This window comes from Schistocerca nitens, chromosome 8 (genome assembly GCF_023898315.1).
Source record: "Schistocerca nitens isolate TAMUIC-IGC-003100 chromosome 8, iqSchNite1.1, whole genome shotgun sequence".
NCBI lineage: Eukaryota > Metazoa > Arthropoda > Insecta > Orthoptera > Acrididae > Schistocerca > Schistocerca nitens.
In genome coordinates this window covers 558,783,097-558,799,116 of record NC_064621.1, presented here as the reverse complement: position 1 = coordinate 558,799,116, position 16,020 = coordinate 558,783,097, and the positions used below count along the sequence as shown (strand labels likewise).

At 38.4% G+C, this 16,020-nt stretch overlaps 1 protein-coding gene across 2 annotated transcripts in view; it reads right to left on the bottom strand.

The window, feature by feature from the left end:
- LOC126199360 (putative protein FAM10A4) overlaps nt 1–16,020 on the bottom strand; it is a 203,465-nt gene that overhangs the window by 160,762 nt on the left and 26,683 nt on the right. For both annotated transcript variants that reach the window (XM_049936225.1, XM_049936226.1), the window contains exon 3: nt 13,421–13,588. In XM_049936225.1, the coding sequence (XP_049792182.1) occupies nt 13,421–13,588 (168 nt within the window). The remainder of the gene's footprint in view (nt 1–13,420; nt 13,589–16,020) is intronic.

The following is a 16,020-nucleotide window of genomic DNA, read 5'->3' as shown; positions in this document are numbered from 1 at the left end:
ATTTCCCACTTACCGCGAGTGGTCAACTTGCCATATGGCTATCCGAGCACAATTCACGCCCAGACCCCAAATTATGTATGTTGTCAACCGTGTATCTACAACCTGTACTCGTACATCCATTATATGAATATTCCCGTACAGGGGAGACATTTTACTTGAAAGTCACTTGCCCAGTGTTGGGAATAAATACAATATTGCAGTGCTTGTGTTATTCCAAATTATGATGGCAATGTTCCATCGGACATGCATGAATGCTGGGAATAAAAGGTGATAAGTGTCACGATGGAGCATGCAGCAAACAATGTGTAACTCTTGCCCTTGCGTGTAATGTGGACGGCAGTGAGAAGTTTCGCCCCTGGGCTATCGGTAAGTCCAAGAAACTGCATTGTTTTAAAAACAAATATGAACAGTTTCCCTTGCATCTACTCTCATCATACAAAAGCTTGGATCGAAGGTAGATCATTTCACATGTGGCTTCTTCTTTTCAACAGTAGCATGGTTGCTCAAAACAGACTGTTGTTCTTACATTGGACTGATGTACTGTCCATAACATACAGGATCTGAACCGAACCGACATAAAGGTTCAGTTTTACCACCGAACACGACAAATCACCTTCAGCCCTTGGATCCTTCATTTCCCTCTCATGAAGAGAGCTTATCACGTGTGACTTGTAAGAACTGCAATCTGTGCTGCTGAAAACAATACTGTAACCCCAAATTGTTATCTGCCTGACACAATAAAAGTTACTGCAGCAGCCTGGGACTCCTTGTCACCACATCATATACAGAAATGCTTCAACAGAGCCTGAAGTCAGAGCAACACTGAAGTTGTCCAAAGTTAGACACTGCCACTTCACCTGACGAACGGACTGTTCTGCAAGATACTGCAAACCTTGGGATTAGTTTTAAGGAATTCAGTATATGTTTCTGTGGAATCTGATGTACCAAAAGCTGTGATCATGGTGCAAGAAGGGTCATCAGGAGAAAGTGTGGAGGAGGAGGAGGAGGAGGAGGAGGAGGAGGAGAATACCTACCTATCAGGAGATGTTTATAGCCTTGAACTGTTTACAACTATTTGCTTCAACATCAGATGCCACTGCTGTGTTTATGGAAGCTACAGTTACAGCTGGTTGTGGAATTACGAGAGATATCTTCATTTCCATGAATGTCAGCAAACCGTGCTTAAAGTTTTTCCAAGAAAATAGTGGAATTTGCGAGTAGTTGTACTTTTACATCAATTTATAGTGTTATAAGTCTACACGAATGTAAAGTGATTGATACTGTAGTGTATGATGCATTACTGTACTAATGTACTTGTATACATATTAAAATCTGTGTTTTTCAGTTAACAAGAATTTTTTTAACACAAATTCTTGAATTTTCAGTCTCTTTGGATTCGTGTTAACGAGGTTATATTGTATATTATAAAAAAATGAGTGCGGGATTACAAAATATAATATCTTTCGATGTGTGCTGCCCTTCCGTTACACATCACAGTTACATGAAATAAAAAATCTCTTTTTCAAGCAATATTTAATTAACATTCATTATTCACAGTATAATTTAATGGCTGCTGATGACAACAGTACATTTAGTTCATATTTCGCTTTCTTTAAATACATATTTGCGATCTACTACACCTACAAACTATGTGAAAGAAAAAAGTAAACAACTGATCACTTCTAGATTGAAATAGCCCATTTAAGAGGCTTCATTGGAGGTCTGGAAAAGTATAAACACTCTTTACTGCTTCAAATAACATTCAAATTTCATTGAAAGATTTTGAAAGGTCCCTCATGGTTCCACACTGTACACCAGAGCAAAACCTGTAGTCGCACTGCACTCCAAAGGAGTGCAATTACATCCAACGGGGTAACTGGTCCACGATCCGGTTAGTAAAGGGCTGAGTCGTCATGTGGGGGGGTGTCAGCAGTGTCAACTGTTGTCACGAACTTCGCCCTGTTGCTCATCACACTGCAGACTGTTAGTTTTGACCGCGCAATGTGTGGGAGTCAAGGCCCAAGGAAAGGTGTAGTTTCATTAACACCCGTAAGAGGGGGGTGACAGCCTTCTCATTGTGTGACACATCCACAGAGGCATTGGGCAGAATTGTGGTGAAGTTTGGTGCTAATGTCACATTATTAACCCACCTTATACCTCACATAAGGTTCTGAGCTCTGGCCTTTTTTTCGCATATGTTGACAGCTTGCTGCTTGAAACCATCATCAAGCCTGAGGGTAATGTCACAGGATGCCACACTTTTGCATCATTGCAGAGGAAGGTCATAAGCATCTTTGATCAAAATTTCACACTTCAGTGTCACAATCAGAGACAAAACAGTGTCCCTTTAATTGTGTTGCAGGGTGCAGTTGTGGAGGAAAATTCAATTTATAACTAAAATTTTATGCTAATTTACATCTTGACTGAGCGCAGGAGCATTACAGCTGGTATGCTTAATTTGAACAGAATCTCTCTAGATTTTCTGCATTATTTTGAGGCAGAGTTCCATTGTGGAAACTATCACAGGTATCTCACACTGAAGTCCGCAATAAGTTTCCAACATTCGTAAAACATTGCCAACCTTGAAAATAGTGTGATCTTTTATAAATCTGGGGTGCTTATTTCACTTCCTTTGAAATCGAGCCACATTTGGCTGACATTTACATACTTAATATGAAAGGAATAGAGACTGTCACATGAATGTTTCACATTCATTTTTGTAACATTACAAATTAATAGGGCCTGTAGTCTAGTGGTAAAGCGTGTGCCAGGAAACCAGAGGTGTGGGCTACATATTTCAGTCTCTCTTTAACATAGTCTTCACATTGCAATGAAATTAAGATCTGTGGAATTATTATTATTAACAAGGGCAACTTCCCATCACACCCCACTCAGATTTAGTGGTAAAATGGCCCAGTGCATACCCTGTCAAAAACAAGACAGATCAAGCATGAAAACAGGAAGAAGGTACACTGAACTGTGAAGAAAGAAGCAAAGTAGAAAGAGTGAATGGCCCAACTTAAGATGTGAAACATCAAGCAAACTCCAAGAACTATGGTGTCTTGGTTGTGTGGTCATGATGTTGGATTACAAAGTGGGAGATCTGTGTTCAAATCTCCATCATGATGACCTCCCCTCCTCCCCCTCTCTTTTTTATTTTTTTCCCCCCACTATGAACTTTCTGTCTGGTCATTGACATGTCTGGTCTGCTTCTGATGTCTTGGTAACTGTCATACTATACACTGGTTATACAATATGAGTCATGTGATAAGAATGTATTATCGTTGCAAGTAAATGTAATGAATAGTGAGAGCAGGTGAGATGCCGCATACAGCTCTCATGGAAGTGAAAACAACAAATAAACGGGCGTGAACTATGTTACAACAAAGAAATTTAAGTCAAAACTTACAAAACAGAATATGTGAACCATAACACGGGGTACTTCTGTAGAACAAATAGAGGGTGCATACATCTGGAGGTCCCTTCCTTACACCTCGCTGTTGCAATCGGACGTTACACAATGACACTGACACGAATTTGAAAACAGTTAACGGACACGTCAATGATCAGACAGACAGTTCATAATTTTGCGGAGAAAAAAAAGAAGTAGGGGGGCACAAAGGAGATTGGAATGCAGATCTCTCCTTTCGCAGTTCAACAGTGTGGCCCACAACCAGTACAAAATGGTTTTTCAAACCTGCTCAATGTTGCACATCTTGAGCTTGGACCATTGACTCATTCTGTTTCTCTTTTGCTTACTTACCCACAGCTCAGTACACCTTCTGATCTGTGTTCAGTTTCTGACAGACTATCCAATGGACACTTCTCTTAAACATTCATGATAACAGACCTAGTATTTTCTCCCACATTGTTACAATAGCATGTCTGAGGTTTTGGCATAACAATGAACACAAAAATGAGACCCACAGATACACAAAAGTCAAAATCAAAATTTTTGCACACTCACGGTTTGACATAGGAGGGTGAATATATATTTGGTGTAATTTTTTTGCTTTAGCAAGAAGGGATCGGTTGGTAGGACATGTTCTGAGACATCGAGGGATCACCAATTTAGTATTGGAGGGCAGCATGAAGTGTAAAAATCGTAGAAGGAAACCAAGAGATGAATACACTAAGCAGATTCAGAAGGATGTAGGCTGCAGTAGGTACTGGGAGACGAAGAAGCTTGCAGAAGATAGAGTAGCATGGAAAACTGCATCAAACCAGTCTCAGGACTGAAGACCACAACAACAACAGGACTTTATGAAGCTAATTATCCTATTTTCGGAAAAATGGCAGAAGAGAGGTAAATTCTGAGTGAGGTTAATGGAAAGTCCTTTCAGAATACAGCATCAGACTGTTTACTGTTAATTTTATCCCTCAAGTGAACATGTCATTTTTTATAACACAAGCAAGCACACAGTGTTCCTTGTATGCATATAAAGAATAACTGACTATGTTGTCAAGGTAAATATCTATGAGCAAAACCACAGTTTAATCTTAGTTAAATTAAATAATGATACAGCAAACTCACATTATATGAGCTAAATAACTGTTTAATTAAACAATAATAAAATTGCATTGTATCACTCTGATGCCATGTACAATTGTTACCCCACTGAAATGACACACCCTAAGCATTAAACAGTGCAGTTGTATCAGATCACGAATCTTGGTCATTTTCTTACATGGATTGTACACTTTTTCTCACCTAGCTCAATGTTTATTTTATATTATTGCTGCTCACTTAAGTGTGTGATGGCAAAACTTATCACTTTGTTAGGTGAAGCAATGATGAAGAAATAGATACAGGCTCACAACTGTAAAGCAACAATGGAACCGTACATGAAAATGTAATTTGTGGTTGGCGCACTTTATACATACACTATGTGATCAAAAGTATCTGGACACCTGGCTGAAAATTACATACAAGTTTGTGGCGCCCTCAATCGGTAATGATGGAATTCAATATGGTGTTGGCCCACCCTTAGCCTTGATGGCAGCTTCCACTCTCACAGGCATATGTTCAATCAGGTGCCGGAAGGTTTCTTGGGGAATGGTAGCCCATTCTTCACGGAGTGCTGCACTGAGGAGAGGTATCGATGTCGGTCGGTGAAGCCTGGCACAAAGTGGACGTTCCAATATATCCCAATGGTGTTCTATAGGATTTAGGTCAGAGTCTGTGTGGGCCAGTCCATTAAAGGGATGTTGTTGTTGTGTAACCACTCTGCCACAGGCCATGCATTACGAACAGGTGTTCAGTCGTTTTGAAAGATGCAATCACCATTCTTGAATTGCTCTTCAACAGTGAGAAGCAAGAAGGTGCTTAAAACATCAATGTAGGCCTGTGCTGTGATAGTGCCACACAAAACAACAATGGGTGCAAGCCCCATACATGAAAAACACAACCACACCTTAACACCACCAACTCCGAATTTTACTGTTGGCACTACACACACTGGCAGATGACATTCACTGGGCATTCGCCATACCCACACCCTTCCATCGGATCGCCACATTGTGTACCGATTTTTGTCACTCCACACAGCGTTTTTCCACTGTTCCTTCATTGTTTCATCAGATGAAATGGGTGTCACAGTAGCTCTAGTATATTTCCCTCCTCCATCTCAGCAGTATTGCTTCAGGTCTTGTGCAAGCTTTCAGGGAGGAGGGATGTTACATCTCTAGACATCATTAATAGCATAAAAGATGTGGTGTGTTGTAACATTTTGATTCTATGAAATAAAATGTTCCATTCCTAACCCACTCAGGCCGACGAAAGATGTACCTGGGAAGCGAAAACATTCCTTAGGTAGTTGTTAAGTGTGGAACATCCCACAGTGTGCACTCTGGTTTGCCGTATGTGCATATGATACATAAAAGGTGTCAGCTCAGAATGTCGACAAGGTGCGACGGCAAGTGAGCGTCTCCACCTGCTGTGGAGGGCCACTTATGCTTTGGCTTCATGGCTTGGCAGTGCCATGGAAGTCACAGAACAAACACCAGAACAATTGAAGATTATATATGAGAACTGTCATTCTGTAATGTCAAGGAAGTACACGAATACACATTGCAATCTATGTCGAGCTACCAGTTAAGACAGATCTGTTTGACCATCCATCATAAATAAAGTTGTACAATGGAAACATTATGCTTATAATACAAAAGAGTTACCGCCAAAGTGACTACATTATTACAGTAGCTAGAATAGATCAGACCTCTCTTTCAGCACCTGCCAACTGCAGAAGTGAAGACGTCTCACGTCACCGTCTAGTGGTACTGCACAGCTGGTCCACTACAGTGAATAACTTCAAGAATGGCGACAGCAAGATATTTCTAAGGTAAATGTAGGCACACACAACAACCAGGTGACAGACTGTGCATGGTGTGGAACACATCATACTAAAAATACAACCTGTTACACTTCTTTTGGCATCATAGTGCGCCGGCCGGTGTGGCCGTGCGGTTAAAGGCGCTTCAGTCTGGAACCGCGTGACCGCTACGGTCGCAGGTTCGAATCCTGCCTCGGGCATGGATGTGTGTGATGGCCTTAGGTTAGTTAGGTTTAATTAGTTCTAAGTTCTAGGCGACTAATGACCTCAGAAGTTAAGTCGCATAGTGCTCAGAGCCATTTTTGAGCATCATAGTGCAAGATGAAAAATAGAGAGCACTAGCAAATTAAAAAAAATCCAAGAATTTTGACAAAAATATCAGAAGAAGATACAATGTTGCCCATAGCAAACCAAGCCAATAAGTGAGAAAATATAAGTGGGCACATGCATCAGTGCGGGCTGAATTAATTTGAATAGCGAAGAAGAAATCATTTTAATTTGGTAAAACACTAGAGGTGTTAATTACTATAAAGAGTTGAAGAAAGAATGTTAGTTGACCATAGCAACTTGGTCAACAGTGAAAGATCAGACCTCTCTTTCAGTGCTTAAGTAACCTTTGGCAAGTGAGTGGAGAAGAATTTCATCAATGAAGTGACAGAATTCTGAATTGTGATTTCCAGACTACAATTGCAGCAGTGATTTCCGTTGGCATCCCTGCAGCGACTGAATGGCATGGCAATAGTGCAGCTCCTTCACAGTGCAGCGGCCAGTCAGCTCATTGCCACATCACTTATCCCATGCATGACATAAGCAGCACCATACAATTCACTGTATGACTGATTAGGCAAGTTGTAAACAACACCAACTTGACTGTTTTTTTTAATTAGTAGATCATTTTGTGAAGATTGTAAAGACACACTTCACTAACTTTGGGTAGTTAGGTCTCAATCTAGTGACATTGTTTAAATACAAATGAGGATATACCTATTGTTGCCAAAGTTGTAAGCCAGTTCAGATTAGGAAGATAGAGGAGTTAGCAGCTCTTATTAAGGCTCAATGGGTGTAATTAAAAAATTTGGTATACGAATGTCTCAAATGTAAAAACACAAGGGGAGAAAATAAAAAGATGAAGGAAGAAGTAACTTCAAAAGCATATAACGTATCTAACATAGAAGCAACCTTATTGAAGTTACCTAAGCAGTTACAAACATAGACAATTAACCAATGTGACTTAGTCAGAAATGTAGCTCATGAACATTTTAAAGAGATAAATGATAAGATGCAAAGACAGAAGAATTGTCAACCCATTAATTCAAAAGTATGCACAATCAAAACTCAGACACGTGAGGCCAGGTAGGGATGTAAGAACAAAGTAGAGAAATAGGCAAAGTAATTGGTGCACCAAACACTTATCTACTTTTGACGAGTGTCTGCACGAGCTAGCTGAACAAAAAGAACAAGAGAAAGTTGAGCCTACTAGCGTTACCACCAATGCTTTGGGTGATACTGTAGAACATCAAAAAGTGACTCAAAAGCTGTGGGGAAAAATTATAAGATTTCAAATACCAGAACAGTTTTAAGACATTGAGACGCTGCGTTAGTTCAATGGATTTTGTAATAGAAAATTTACGTGTCTGAGAAGCTTACTAAAATGTACGATGATTGTAAACCTAAGTATGATAAACATTTGAGTGAGCTTACAAAAGTGTACAATGACTGTAAACGTAAGAATGATTAATTTTAATGAATATCCTGATGCAGGATTTGAGATTGGAGTTCACTTACGGGACAGGAGTATGCTTGTCAATACGGAGAGATATTCATTCGAGGGGTTTAAAAAAAAAAAAAAAAAACGGGATTGCCGTTGGCGGAGCTTGTGTGGTACACATTTCTGCCTGTAGGCATGTATAGCACGACTCTTTGCCAGTTAAGTGCCACCTATATTGTCGACCTGGCTTGTTCTGTTCATCTGCAGTGATTGTTTTTGTTGGCTGTTTTGTTCTCATTTTCTGTTTTTATTATGGTTAAGTTCAAGTGAACAATGTGCAGCTGTGAAATTTTGTTTTCCACGCAGTAAAAATGCTGATGAAACAGTTTTAATTTTGAAAACTGCTTACCAAGATGATGCTTTGTGAAAAACTCAAGTGTATGAGTGGTTTGTTCAATTTAACAAATGGTAACATATCAATTGATGACAAACCTCATTTCGGATGTCCATCAACTGCCCGAATCGATGAAAATATTGAAAAAATTCGATAGCTTGTGCTCACAGGCCGTCAATAAACAACTGATCAACTGTCAGAGATAGTGGGTTATCTTGGGAGTTCGGTGTTAGACAAAAAATACCCAATTGTGGCAGACGAGACTGGTTCTTCCACCATGACTATATGCCTGCACACACAGCTGTGTTACACAGTTTCTGGCTAAAAACAGCATAATGGCATGGTTCCACTGCCCCAAACACCTTACTCGCCTGAACTGGCTCTGTGCGACTTTTTCTTATTTCCACACATGAAAAGGCACATGAAAGGACACCGATTAGACAACATTGAAGAAGTCAAGAAGAAAATGAGGGAGGAGCTGTCAGCCATTTCTAAGGATGGCTACAAAAAAATGTTTCAAACAGTGGAACAATGTATTAGTTGTAATGGAGAGTATTTTGAAGGGGATAAGGTTGTTTTGTAAAACATTTGAAGTATACAGCTTTTAAAAATAATTTTTAGTACCCCCTGGATTTAGATTTTGCAGTAATAAGAAAGGTAAATATCAACGAGTATTTAAAAGAAGCATTAAGTTATGGAAATGTATTTCCAAAGTTATGTGAACTACTGTCAGTTGGCAGAATGAAATTTATTAGCATCAGATGCTATGTAATGAGACACATTTGATTCTATGCAGGTGAGATGTATAAATTTGTAAGAGGTGCATGGTTTAGCAGAGAAGCAAGAAGAGACTATGTGATTCTATTCTCCTGGCCCTAGATGAGGCTATTGTATGATGTGTTGAGGGCACCTAAAAAGCATTATGAATCCAATGTGCCTCAAGTTAACCAGTCCTCTAACTGGATAAAAGCCTAGGGTTTATTTTAAAGTTGTGTGTTGAACATTTACTATTTTATTTTTATTACTTACGTGAGGCTCTTTAGCTTTATTACCCATTTGTTTAATGGAGATTGAAAGCGAAAGGACAGGTTTGAACTACGAGATGAACAAAGCAAGCAACACCTTCAGCAGTCAGTCAGATTAAGTCAATTAAGAAGAATCGCCAGAGCTGCGACTGTGATGCCTGGGTGCTATGTAATCTCTGGAGTATGATGAATATTACAAATGCATTATTAGTACAATGAGCTACTACTGATGAAGGACTATTATCATAGTTCAACCATAGAGAAAGAGACCAATAAATTTTTTACGGGTATTGTGGACATTAAAATAGTAAGAAACACACAGTAACCAAATACAGATGCTGTTAAAAATTTCGAAAATATGATGTTAGGCACATCATGTACACAGTTGAAGAGGACGGGAAAGGAATCCACTCTCCAAGTGGAGCATGCAAGCAAAAAAGCAATAGATTGGCGAGTCCGTTGTATTGCTGCCGTAGCAGTAAAATAATGCTAAGACTATTGTTATCTGGTCAGAGGACACTAATGAACAATTGCTTAACAGCTCATGTGCAAAAATAATCTCTGATGAGAGAGCACTAATGAATAAATGACTAAAGTAAATGAAATAAAAATGCTATTAATAACTAAATATATTACATTAAGACATTAAGTAGATGTGTCGTATTTTATAAAAAGAATAAACAGAGATTAAGAGCAAACTTAGAACACAAATTAAGTGGCTGCCTTTTAACATATATAGTGAGCATTTGACTAAAGACATGAAGAAAAAGTACATTTCAGACATTGAGAACTGCATTTTCGTAATTACCTTTGACATGATAAAAATGTAACCACTCCAATAATTAAGAATAAAGATAAGCCTTACAATCTAGCAGTAATGAAAAATCTCTGGCAAATAGTTATGGACAAGAAGTATTTACTGGACAGTGAAGACTTCTGCAAGAAGTGTGCTAGAATGTTTTTAATAACGGATGATAAAATGAATGAAGAAGTAATAACATGAGAAAAGGCTCATTGTTAGATGATTTAATACAATACGTGTAAATTGTGGCACTGGAAGAAATATAGGTAAAAAGATATAAAAGAAGGAATCACGAAAAATACTTTTGGAATAACCAGATAAAGTTTATATGCTACAGAGAAACTTCATCTCTGGGATGCATAAAGATACAGGTCAGATGCTGTGCATACTGTTGAATATTTTTAAGATATTCAGACCCAGGGAATGGACACTCTAATCCTTGTTCAGGTGAAAAAAATCTGCAGCTCCGTATCGAAAAAATGAAGCCATGGCGTAAACTTTAGTCTCCAAGAGTTAATACAGAAGAGTCAGGACTCAGTCACAATAACACAGGAATGTTTCAATATGTTTCTGAGGAGGAGGAGGAGGAGGAGGGATAAACCGAAATTGAAGAATTCTTGAATTCCCTGTATAGAATTGTTATGGTACTGAATAACAACATTAGGAAAAGGCTAGATTGCTACTCACCATATAGTAGAGATGTTGAGTCACAGGCAAGCAAATACATTAAAGCTTTTGGCCAAAAGGCCTTTTTCTACATATATTCACACAAACACTATGTGTGAGTTGTCCTTGTGTGAAAGTGTGTACATTTCCTACTTTAGAAGAAGCCCTTTTGGTTGAAAGCTTACATGTATACAGTGGAACTTCGATTTTACGTTCTCCGATTTTACATTTTTTGTAATTCTATACCATATAATTGTAACCCCTTCGGGGGAGTGGGGGGTGAGCTGAAAATTCACTGATTTTACATTTCTTCCTAGAACGGTTTACCTTGATTTTAAGTTCTTATTTGATGTCTCACTTGACTTATTCCCGGTCTCTTCCTACTGATATTTCATGTGACAGAACGAGTTATAAGTGGCACAAAAGACATATGGTTCGCACCACGGGCAGTGGCAGAGTTAAGGGAATATTTTAGGCCAGTGTGGAGAGGAGAGACACAACTTGCAACATTTAGCTTCAACACGCAATTACGATACAACTATTGCTACGTTGCAGCAGTAATGAGAAAAGAAGACAGTCAACGTGAAGTGTTCTGGACCAAGCCAATATGTGATGAGGGGGCCCACCCACCACATTTTCCACTTATAGATCAGTCTCAACCTTTTGCTTTTATTTCCAAGGTATTGTATTCAGCAACAATATCAATTGTCAACATTTTAAATTCAGACACCGAGTCTCAAAGAATATGCTCAGTCATAATCAAGGAAATGTCGTCCATCTCCAGCTAGGGAATTCTTATTGGCTGGCGACTTGTAAGTTGCCCAATAGCCAGCGCAGCCACCACACCACACTAACGCATATAAAAAGAGCTCACCTACCGGTTGTGTGGAGAATGGAAATGGCCCTTCAACAATGGGAGGGCAGGTAGGGGTGAAAGCATTTTTTGAAGAGCTGAAAATATACTTTTCATGCAGACAATGTGCTATGACAGACGTCACACAGAAATAGAACAAGGGTATTGTGATAACACATTTTAAAGACTTTCGTGATCAAATCTGACACAATACAGTTGCAACAATTATGTACACTATTCGTGTATATACTCTGCACCACTCATTGTACATCGGGAAGTTTGGCAGCAATGGAAGAGGGCATGACGCGAAACCGTAGCAGCTGAGCTTTCTTCCTAATTTACATTTTACACAGTGTACAGACATTTACTGAGCCAACTTCTGATAAGGTCGTAATGTCAACTGGGAAAGTAAACCCATTTTTTCACATCTCTGTTTCTCTCATAAAGCCTAAAATAACACTTTAACGGTGGTGAGCTTATGAAGTGGAGTTTGTAAGAAAAGCATTAAATAATAACAGCAATGGTGACAACGTTTGTCATTAAGCAGATGTCAACATTTATGCTTACAGTTTAATCACTTAGTAGCTGTGATGTTTATGGCTTAATTCAACATGTTCATCAATTCTTGCTTTTTTCTGGGTGAGTATGAAGGATGATCTCTCAAAAACGCATGTTTTGAACATGAAAGCTGTGGTCCCACCCAGATAACAATTTCATTTTTTTGATGAATTTTTACTTGCTGTTACACATCTGTGATTTTTTTTTTTTAAAGAACTGATGAAATTCATTACCACAAATTATTCTATAAGCATTGTATTGTACACTTAATTTCCTTCACTTACATTTCATACAAAGCATTGGAGAGGATTGCAATTTTTAATCATATATGCAAATTACACGTGTTTTTGCTCGAATTTGGGGGAGGGGGGTTTAACATTTTCCTCGATTCTGCATTTTCCTCAATTTTGCATTTTTTAAAGTCTGGACCACATGAAAATAAAAAATAGGGGTTTCACTGAAGCAGTCTTTTTGTTGTGCCTGTCTGAGACTTCTTGAGATCTCCTTTATATGGTGAGTAGCAATCTATTCTTTTCATTATGATGCTGCTATTCCATCACAGATTTTCCATTGTGTGTGTGTGTGTGTGTGTGTGTGTACTGAATAGCCTTACTTCTTGTCTAGGTACTGAATGATCAAAATGTTTTCTTTGACTTCAGCAGTGTGGTTGAATTTTAGCCTGGAACTGATGATTTAAGCAAACCAACAGAACAGATACCCATGATTTGAGAGGAACATGGACAAGAAGCTTCGAACAGAACTGGGGCAGGTATTACAAGGTGGTGAGAGTCAGAGACATTGCAAAAGGGGAGGGATTGTGAGGGAGGGATTGTGAGGGAGAGCTTCAAGAAAGATGGCCTCTCTCCAAGTTCCAGTTCTTTCATCAAATAATACAGTTACAAAACTCTTACACCTCCTTATGGCACTGAACTCCATATTCTCTGCCATATGTACAAAAATAGTTATGGTTAGAATTGTGTTACTTAAAGGAATATATAAGCATAATAGGGTCCTCAGCAAGTTAATAGGTGCCTGCTGGCTTTTCAAAACTACATAACAATAAATTTGTCAACAATTCTTACCAGAATTTAGAATAATAGCTTCAGTGTAAAGGTCCACAGCTTTTTGGTATTCTCCTTCAGCATAGGCACTAATGGCTTCTCTTTTCTTCTCATTAGATTTCTCGATATCTTCTTCTGATGCATCTTTTCCCAACTCACCCATTGGAAGACTTTCATCTTTATCGGGTTCTGAAAAAACCAACAATAGCAATTGCAACTGGATTATTTTTACAAAGCACTGAACACAGTTTGGAGCAGTTACTTAATGCAGAGAATGAGATATGTCATGTAAATCAAATTTAAGCAGTTATTTGTATAGGGTGAAGTCCCAAAGAAATGAAGAATAACAAAAAAGTAAATAAATATATCTGTGGATTACTTCTGTAGCCTGACAGTTGCTACAGTCACACATGGGCTACATTTATTCTACATGTAAAAACTATCATTTATTACTATGTTGTCTGGAAAATACCCTAAGGTATTCATTTTAACACTGGTCTGACAAGGAATAAAAGTTTATACCAAGAGCATGCTATTGTGAAACACTGTAATGTGGCTTTTAAAGGCAATGAAGTACGACAGAATCTTGAAAAAATTATGTAGAGAATTTTAAAAAATTGTTGACTAGAAATTCTCCCTAAACAGGGGATGTTAAATACAATGATTTCTCCGACACAGTTACTGGCATCCAACACATAACAGGCATCAGTGAGCTCCAGCAGTGTGACAGTGGGCACTCAGTGACCAATAGTTAAAAGTTGTCAGCAGATGCGGTTTTGTCTACTCTAGTTTGTCTTACCAGCTATTACAAATTTAAAACACAAGATAAGTAATGACACAAGGAGGTGCACTCAAATGCACTGAAAATTATGATACTTTTTTCAACAGATTTGGATTGCTTTTATTAGCAAAGCAAACTCAGTGATTATAAATATTTATTATTCCTTTTCAAACGTTGTGATAACAACATGTTATTCTTTTCATAGTCAGCTGAGCATAGAGCCATTCACTCATCAATTCTTTCAGTTTTGAGAAGTCCACCTATTTCTGAATTACATTGGTTTTCTAGCGAAATTCGTCCCTTTTTTTATTTGAAAATTTCATATTACATATAGCCATGAAATACGCTGGAACTGTATGTCCTGCAGTAAGAGATGTTTTTCTTACTTTGTTCTGAAATCATTAGTTTTATTTAACTGCATACTTAATATTGAGTTTATAAAAACATTTTATACAGCAGAATGCTTCCCATACTATGACAATATTTGGAATCAGTCCTAATATATATCAGCATGATAGTGATTGTATCCAGCCTGTCAAGTTAAATGGCTTGCTCACAGCCCCAAACTGAAACTCATCAAACATCTTTGGGTGAACTGATGTGTTGTTCACGTCAGATCAATTCACTCGAAAATTTGATAACTATTCACCATGTGAGAACAATGCAAACCAATCCTGTCTTTGGTGTATGAGAATTTAACAGATGACTTGTCACAAAAATTAAATGCTATAATAATAAAAAAAGGTTGTACTACACACAATTTGTTAGTGTGTGTCCCTACAATGAATAGAAGTTGCTGTCCAGAAATTTTTGGCAAGATATATGCAGTTAAGAGGTCAAATATGGGTGAATATGTTTGAACACCGTATTCAGTACAAAATGTTGACCATGCACCTTTCCACAACAAACACAGAAAATTTGAAGTACTCAAACAGTATGAAATCGAAAACCAAAAGTGTCTCACAACTGTGTGTGTTCAAACATAAAAACACAACTAACTTAGAAAAGTGTGCAATTTTCACACCTGTTACATGTATCTAACAAACACTTAACAAAACAAAAAAATGTAGAATCTTAGGTATATAATATCAATGAGTCACAGTTGGAATCAAGCAACTCATACAAACACCTGGGTGTAAAGGCTTGTAGTGATATGAAATGGAATGATCACATACGTTCAGTTGTAGTTAAAGCAGGTGGTAGACTTCAGTTTACTGGTAGAATACTGGGGAAATGCAATCAACCTACAAAGGAGATTGCTTACAAATCACTAGTGCTACCCATTCTAAAACATTGCTCAAGTGTGTGGGACCCATACCAATTAGGACTAACAGGGGGTATTGAACATATACAGAGAAGGGCAGCATGAATGGTCACAGTTTTCTTTGATATATGTCAACAAATCCCTTGTGCAACCCATTCTACAATACTGCTCAAGTATGTGGCACACAGTCCAAATAGACTAACAGGGGATATTGGACATATACAGTGGCAGTGAAGGGCAGTGAATGGCCACAATTTTGTTTGACACAAAAGGGTGTAATGAAGTTGCTGAAAGAAATGAACTGGCAGACTCTTTAAGATAGATAGAGGTCTGCGTGGATGCAGATAACCATGGGTATATCCGCGGTATTTGTTACTTGGCAGATAAAATCGCGACCGACGCGGATATCCGTGGGTCACCTGCAGATAATGAGCAAGGTATCTGCCCAGTACGTATGTTGCCATGTTAGTTGAAAACTTCAAGTCTGTTGACGTTCTTGGAATCTTGCAGGGCCCGGGTAGAGCGGATGTCTGTTGTCCTCAGCCCCTGGCTACGACCGATGTAGCTGTACCCAAG